Source organism: Eptesicus fuscus, chromosome 5 (genome assembly GCF_027574615.1).
Source record: "Eptesicus fuscus isolate TK198812 chromosome 5, DD_ASM_mEF_20220401, whole genome shotgun sequence".
NCBI classification, from domain to species: Eukaryota; Metazoa; Chordata; class Mammalia; order Chiroptera; family Vespertilionidae; genus Eptesicus; species Eptesicus fuscus.
Genome location: NC_072477.1, coordinates 27,628,746 through 27,636,865, shown reverse-complemented (window position 1 = coordinate 27,636,865; position 8,120 = coordinate 27,628,746). Strand labels below are relative to the sequence as shown.

At 49.6% G+C, this 8,120-nt stretch overlaps 1 protein-coding gene across 1 annotated transcript in view; it reads right to left on the bottom strand.

The window, feature by feature from the left end:
• Nucleotides 1-2,067: 2,067 nt before the first annotated feature.
• ZFYVE26 (zinc finger FYVE-type containing 26) overlaps nt 2,068-8,120 on the bottom strand; it is a 65,313-nt gene continuing 59,260 nt past the window's right edge. The window contains exons 39-42 of the mRNA XM_028141521.2: nt 7,947-8,006; nt 6,582-6,764; nt 5,960-6,004; nt 2,068-2,694 (exon numbers count right to left, since the gene is read on the bottom strand). Of these exons, the coding sequence (XP_027997322.2) occupies nt 2,491-2,694; nt 5,960-6,004; nt 6,582-6,764; nt 7,947-8,006 (492 nt within the window). The 3' untranslated portion in view covers nt 2,068-2,490. The remainder of the gene's footprint in view (nt 2,695-5,959; nt 6,005-6,581; nt 6,765-7,946; nt 8,007-8,120) is intronic.

Below are 8,120 nucleotides of genomic sequence, written 5' to 3'. Positions count from 1 at the left end.
GAATAGCCCTAACCGGTTTGGCTCAGTGGATAGAACGTTGGCCTGTGGACTGAAGGGTCCAAGGTTTGATTCCGGTCAAAGGCATGTACCTTGGTTGCGGCACATCCCCAGTTGGGGGTGTACAGGAGGCAGCTAATCGATGTTTCTCTCTCAATGTTTCTTACTCTCTATCCCTCTCCCTTCCTCTCTGTAAAAAATCAATAAAATACATTAAAAAATATATAAAAGGCCCATGAATAGAGCCTGGTTAAGTAATTAGGGCATATCTTTTGGTTGCAGGCCATGGGATACTTTAGTTGTTACTGCTGTTTATGCATGAAGTAGCTCTGGAACTAGAGACAAGAAACTGTGGACACTGGTAGTGTTTGAGAGGGGACTGGGCTGAGAGGACAAGGATGGGAGGGACTTTTCATTTACCTTCTATACCTGATGAATGTGTGATCTCCACCTACTACCCAATTAAAGCAAAAAAAAAGTTTCTGGTAGTAGATTGTACACTAATAGTCTTTAATACATAGGAAACTTGAGATAAAGTCATTAGTTATAATGGGAATCATTTAGAGAAGTTTAAGAGTTCAAGGCCATCTGATCTTTCCCACCCACTTTCTCCACACAGACCATGAGGCAGGAAGGAAGGGAAGGGTAAGAGCAAGACAGCACAAAGAAGTCATGAAGCCAAGCTGGTAGGAAAGAGAGTTTATTGTGGCTGCTTGTAGTAAAACATTCAACCATTCCACATGTTGTTTGCTTTGCTGGAGACCACAGTGTGATGCTCAAAGGCCTTTAACTTCATCTTATGTCAGTCTAGTCAATGGTTGCCTATGTTATAGCTCAAGTAGTTGGAAGAAAAAAGTCAAGAAAATCTGGTTTAACATCCCAAGTCAAGGGCTGCGAAATCTGCAGACCATTCATATAAAGTGCTTATGTTCAGTGCAAAAAGGGCAGGCTCAGAGGGGCAAGCAGATACCAGGGAATGACGCTTCCCGGGAGACAGGTGCATTCTATGACTCAAAGAAGGAAAAGCCACTTGTCAAACTTCCCCCAAAAGGGATCAGTTATTTTGTTTGCAGACTTCCTGCTATCAGGATGAACACTCTCAACCTGATAGATGCCTAATACTCGTTTATTTTACTATCAAAATACCTGGCTCCGAGGGAAATCCACAGGGTTCTAAGCACCAAAGATACTGACTTCGCTTCTGGTTCCTGTTTGTCTCAGCAGCAAATGTGAGATCAGCAGGCTGAGCTCTGGCCGGTGGGAAGCTCAGAGCTGCGGAGCTTCTCTTGGGCCTCTCCTTTGCAAATCCACGTCACTGGTCACTGCGCACGACAGACCCTCTCTGAAACATTGTCACATCTTGGGTGGGAATACAAGCCCATATGAAAGGAGCTCATCACCTCATTTCACCAATGGATGGGACCTATTCATTGTCCCCTGGTCTGACTCTTGCCTGCAGGCCACCTCCAAAGCAAACCCTTGACCCCCATGACCCTGGGTCTCTGCTTACCCGCTCTGAGGCCCTGAAGAGATTGCAGAGAAGCAGGAGAGGAGAGGAAGTGGTTTCCAGTTGAAGGGGCACGAATAGGACTGCCACTCAAATAGGCAAAGTCTTGCCATTCATTGTAGGATTCTGGCTACCATTTCTCGCCCCAGACTCTCAAAGAGGGAGCCACATCCTCTCACTATGCAGCAGGGATAGTCACAAAAGCCGGCTGTGCTTGTAAGCAACCCCTGCATTCCGTTTGGAGAGGCTAGCCCTTCTCTCCCTGTTGGATGAAGTCAGTGGTGCCCCTCCTGTCGTGTCTGGGGTTCCAGACCTGATCACTTGTATGTGCACCCACAGCTGTCAGATGCCAGCGCCTGGGGGAGGACCCTTCTGTTCAGACCACCATCCAAAGACTCAGGGTAACTCCTTGTGCTTTGAGAAGAGACACTTGGAGCAGTTTTATTCCACAGGTAGCCTTTGCCCCAAAGCCGTCTCTGAATGCTGGGAAGGCAAGGGAGGGGAAGAGGCAATCCTTCCGGTGCTGCTCTGTAATTCATGATGGAACCCTTTAGTTACGAGGAGCTACTGAAGGACATGTCTCCACAGAGGGGACTGTACACAAACAGGACGACCCGGGTTAAGAACCAAAACGCAGGGGAGGTCTCCAGACAGGCAGAAGTCTAAATAAAGTGCCTCTTTTCAGTAGGGGAAGAGTTTCATTTGTTCAGAAATGCTTGCGCGTAAACATGAGTGTGCAGGAACATCCATGCCATGCACTCACTCTGAGGTAGGAAGACTGGCCATCTCCAGACAAGCGGCGTCCACAATCTTAGAGAAGCCTGGCACTTGTGTGAAAGGCCCGGTCTTTGCCCAAGATGGCAAGGAGGGTCCAATCCAGCTCTTCCAACCTGGGCAGAGCCAGAGAAGTCTCTCTGTACAGGAGGAAAGAGGTGGAGAGCATCCCGATCACTCCTGTCCCAGTCCTCAGGGCCCACTGCCCATGGTCACTTCCGGGAGCCGGAGCCAAGAGCACCCCGGGCCTGGCTTGTCAGTAGCCACTGGGTGCAGATGTCTTGCACGACAGCGTCCCCACTGCTCTTGGCGGCCTGCTGCACCTGCTGGACGAGGGCTGTGGCCCGTGAGTGTTCCTGCTTCACGGCAATCAGATAGGCAGAGCGCAACTTGCAACATGTCAGGTAGGCCTGGACCTGGCAATGGGTATGAGAAGTGGAAAGGAAACGTCACTGACGGATCACCGAGAAACACACAGCACTGCACCAGAGCTCAGGCACACAAGCTGCCCCTTCTTGCCCACCAGATTAATCACTGGGTTCCTACTTTTCATTATATTATTAGAGGCCCGGTGCATGAAATTTGTACATGGGTAGGGTCCCTAGACCTGGCCAGCGATCAGGGCCGATCGGGGCCTTCTGGCTGCTGACCAGGGCCTTCCTTCATTCCTTGCCACCCCCTGGTGGTCAGCACACATCATAGCGAGTGATAAAACTCCCGGTCTCCTGGTCAAACTCCTGCAGAGTTTGCATATTAGCCTTTTATATATATAGATAGCAACTCCTTAAACATTCTGGACACTAGGCTATCTACACTAATAAAAGAGAAAAATGCTAATTGACCGTACCTTCGCTATGACCACAGCCAATCAGAGCGAGTATGCAAATTAACCCAACAAAGATGGCGGTTAATCTGCATACGCTGAGGGAGGGAGGAGTGAAGACTGAAAACAGCATAGAAGGAAGAGGGAGGGAAAGCAGAAAGCAAGGTGGCTGCGGGAGGGAAAGCGCGGGCGGGGTGGGCGGCGGGCGGCGGGCAGCGGCAGCGGTGGTGGGAGGGAAAGCACAGGGGGCGCGGAGGCTGCAGGAGGGAAAGTGTGGGGTGGGGGGCAGAGACGGCGGGAGGGAAGGGAAAGCACCAGGCGGTGGCAGGAGGGAAAGTGCAGGAGGGGGGTGGCGGCTGCGGGAGGGAAAGTGCGGAGGGTGGGGGGCAGTGGCGGTGGGAGGAAAAGCGTGGGGTGGGGGGTGGGGGGCGGGAGAGGTGGCGGTGGTGGGAGGGAAGCCTGCCGGAAGCCCTGTTCTTGCAGGAATCTTCCTGCATCGGGCCTCTAGTTATAAATAAGATATGAATTTCAAAGAGAAGGAGGCAAGCAGGAAGGCAGAGTCTGGCCTCTGCCTTTCCCTCCTCACTATCTTGGGCTCTCCAGCTTCCTCCTGGCTTCACTGTCTACAAGTTGTGACGTTAGTTACTTGGATGATTATTTGATTGATGTCTGTCTCTGTGACTAGAGTTTAAGATCCCTGAGTACAGGAACAGTGTCTGCTTTTCCTGCTGTGAGTTCCTGGTGCCTAGCACAGGGCCCGGCATGTAGTGGGTGTTTAATTAGTATGCATCAAGTGAATGAATGAATGAACAATTATCCCTGTCCCCTACAATGGGCACACAGATCCCACTCCTTGCTTTTTGTTTTTAACCTGCTGGATTTAAAATCTTTTAGCAGGAAATTTGGGGAATAAAACTTATAAGCATAATTAGAAAAGGTCTAATTTTTGTTGTTTGGATCAGAGAAAGCTCTGTTTCGGGTACAGGTGGTGTTTCTCCTTTTCTCTGCACACCCTCGATCTCATGAATCCCCAGCTTGGTGAAGACAAAAACCCCTTTTCCCCTGGCCCCGATCTCACACCAGCACCTCCCCGATTGGCCAGTGTGCCAGGCCAGCCAACAGTGAGGCCCTCACAAGTGCCCCGAGCTCTCATTAGAAGCTGCCTTTCTGCTGTGACAGTCCCTCCTGAGGGATGGAGGGGACCCTTCTCTTTCCTAAGCTCAATTCATCTCCTAAAGCCTGATGTCTAGCATGTTCTGAGCTCACTAAAGTGGTCAAGTCCTGCTGTTTGGATAGCCACCTGTTGCCCCATGATATTGTCCTCTCGCAGGCGCCTATGTGTGTTAAATATGTTACACAAGTTGGTAGGCAAAATTTCTACCAAGAGAAGGAGGGCATTGTGCCAGAAAGGCTGGAATAGGAATGAAATGAGCCTATTTTGGGGCAAGATTTTGTAGCCTGAGATTACTAAAGTGCATTAAAACAGCTGCTGAGCCCTGGCCGGGTGCTCAGTGGTTTGAGCATCAGCCCGTGCACTGAAGGGTTGTGGTTTGATTCCACTCAAAGGCAGGTTGCAGGTTCAACCCCCAGCCCCAGTTGGGGCACATGCGGAAGGCAATCAATAGATGTGTCTCTCTCACATTGATGTTTCCCTCTCTCTCTTACCTTTTTCTTTCTCTTTCTCCCCAGCTCCATTCTCCCACTCTCTCTAAAAAAAAAAAATCAATGGAAAAAATATCCTCAGGTGAGGATTAACAAAAAAAAACCAAACCAAAACAAACAAAAAAACAACACTCTGAAAAGCAATGACTCTCTGGATATTAGTGCACGTCTTTCCCAGGGACAGAGCCCCTGTACTGTTGAGTGGGAGGCTGACTGAAGGCTTGAAAAAGGACCACAGTCTGGGAGTCAGGGAACCTGGGTGTCTGGCCCGGCTGTCGGCTTCTCATTTTGATTCTAGAAAAGTAATCTTCCACATTTCAGAATGTCAATTCCATCCTTTCCACAGGATCTCATCAGGGTGTTGCAGAAATAAAGAAATGTTAAGAACATATTTGCCGTAAGCCCTCACATGAAAAATGCCCTGAAAACGCACTCCAGGGATTAGCACTATTGTCACTGGAGCGGCTCTGTGGTTGCTTAAGAAGTTGTTTGCCTGACACTAGTTTTCTTCACACTCAGCTGCTGGATCATTCCTCTGCTAGTGGCTGCAGAGGGCTGGGTTTTCCTAAGCCTGTCCGGTCCTCTGGATGGCAGGTGGATCGGGCCTGCTGTGAGCCACAAACAGGGGTAGCTGGGGATACTCTGACTCTGGCTGGCCCTCCTTGCAAAGGCAAGGCGAAGCAAAGGTTCCCTGGTTTCTTACTAAACAGGGAAGAGCTCAGAGGCCGCAGGAGAAAGGCTTGTTCCAGGGAATGTGACACCAGTGGCTATTTGTTGGTCAAGGTTTGGTGTGTTTTTTTCCTGCTGTAGAGAGTACCTTTTTCCTTCCAGAATAAAGAAATGCCTGCCCACTCTGAGAACCTCGTTCAATCTGTCACCTGATGATGAAGTGAGGGACTTCAGAGGGCTGCCCGAGAGAAGACCTCCACAGAAAATGAAGGTTCAAGAGAGGCCTAGGGCATGTTTGTCTTGGGGATAAAGAAATGGAAAGGCAAAGGCTCATGCGGTCAATGGCCATGCATTCCCCATCTATTCCCTCCCATCACACCCCATCTGGGTCCCGCACCCCCTCTGGATAACAAGGAAGCTGAGAAGCAGGTTGAACAGAACTGCCAAGGGGAGCAAGGAATAAAGGGGACAGGGCCAGTCTTGGTGATGTGCATGAGCATCCCGGGGTAGGAGGCGGTGCTGCTCACCTTGTTGTCGTCGTGGTGTATTGCCTGGATCAGGCCCTCCAGCTCCTGTGAGGACAGAAACACAGCCGATGTGAGAGCAGGAAGCGTCCCTGGGAAAGCTGGGGCCCAATCCAGTTTTAGCCCAGCTGGTCTGACTCCAGGATGGTGATGCCTGCCCAACTTGTTCATAAACTCAGCTCCTGCCTTAAGCGCAACAAAGGGAATCTGATGATAACACTAAGCTTAGGAATTTGAGAAGGATCGGCTCTCAAGAGGCATGTCCTTGGTCTTCACCAATGAGGTGGCTCTGCCACAGGGGGACACTCTCACAGGCAACATGCCTCCAAGGCCATCTGCAGACCTCGCTTTGAGGCATAAAGTGCTCAACTCCAACAATCCATAGATACTTCCAGGTGCAAACAACATTAAAAATGGAGTAGAGGGCCACTTTCCGGTATGAGGTTATCACCATGACTTTTCTTTCCAGAGAAGGGTTGATTAGAGTGAGGCCGTTATTATAGTGGGTTAGAAAAATAAAGGAATCCTGTAGAATTTCAGGTGCATTGTGGGAAACAGAAATCTAAAGAGGGGATGTGAAGATGCTGAAACGGAGGGAGGAGCCAGAGGCTGGGAGTGAGCGCACCTGGGGTGGAATTCTCTTGAAGGCTTCCAAGCAGTTGAGGAGGATGGTGTCCCCGTCACTCTTGGCTGCCATGCCTGACTCGGAGACACATTTGAGCAGCTGTCGGATCTCACTGTATTTCTCCCTCTCCACCAACTGCCGGGCAGCTCGGCAGTAGGTTGCGGCAGCATCCAGCTGGAAGTCCTAGAAAAGAACGTGGATGATGGGCTTAGGGTGGCATGGGCATCAACAGAGGAAAGAAGGCAACCTATAAAAAGCTCCCACTATGTTTGGTGAAGTAAGCCATATTGATTGTAGTTACAATAGAAAACACACATAAACAAACAAAACGAGCCAAAATTCCTCTTTTGGAGTCCAGCAGACATTTAAGAAGCAACCATAAAAATCATAACCTTAACATCTAAACTGGTACATCTTACTCGCTGTTGTATCACTTTATGAAAATATTCTAATCAGATTCACAACAGCAGTTCATTCTCTCTCTAATGAGCCACCTTTTCTTGGGAAGACGGATGTTGGGGCTGGTATTTGCTGTCCTGGACACTTGGTGCTGTTAAGAGGTGCCTTCGGAAACAGACCAATTCATCAAAAGACTGATTTGCTGGAAACATCAGATAGCCTTGAACTTTAAGCCTGGTCTAGGACAATCCTCCCTGGGGTCTGGGAGCAGCTGCCACTCTGCCTGTCACCAGGGGTGTCTGTGTGTGGAGAGCTTTGTCCAACACTAAAAATGGGTGGGAAGAAATAAATGTTGGGCGTTCATGAAGTCGTTGATCCTTGAGACACGCATAAAGCTTACGTTTATGACCCTGCCTGCCCAGAATGATGGTCCTCAGGGTTTGGTGCAGCTGTGCGGTGGGGGGTGGTCTGGAGAAACCGCTCAGCTCCCTGTGGTGTCAGTGCACTGCTCTAGCGCTGCTCCAGTGACACAGTTGTACCTGCGTCCTTTACTCACAGGCAACAGAGAATGTGCTCATCAAGCCAGCTCCTGGGCAGATGGAGGATGGAGGGCCAGCCCTTGTTGCCCGCTGAAGAGGAAACCCCCCGGCCACCTTCTCTGGCCATGCTCCCCTGCGAAGGCGAGCTGAGGCTCTGCAGGGAACCAGTGTGGGCAAGTGTCCTAGACTTGTTTCAGGAATTTATTTGATAGCTTTTGATGAATTTGTCCCTGGTTACTTGGCTTTTGACAAAGTGGCCTAGCGTCTTGAATTTGACCCAGTTCTGTAACAACCACCTCTTTGATTTCATCCTGATACACATGTGAATCTACTATTCTGGGGATAAAGTTTTCTGAAGAATAATCTGTCACAGAGCTGGTCAGGTGCTGATCGCCCTCAGCATAATCTCGAGTAATCCAAGTCATACCTGCAGAACACGGAATGCCATTCCAAAACCATCTTCGACATTTTTCCCTCCTAGCATGACCTGAAAAGGAGAGGGAAACAACAGAAGCAATAATTACAGAGTAGCCCTCAATCAAGAGGGAGGGCCCCCATTTATTCATTTATTAAAAAAATATTTGTTGAGATCTACTAGGGG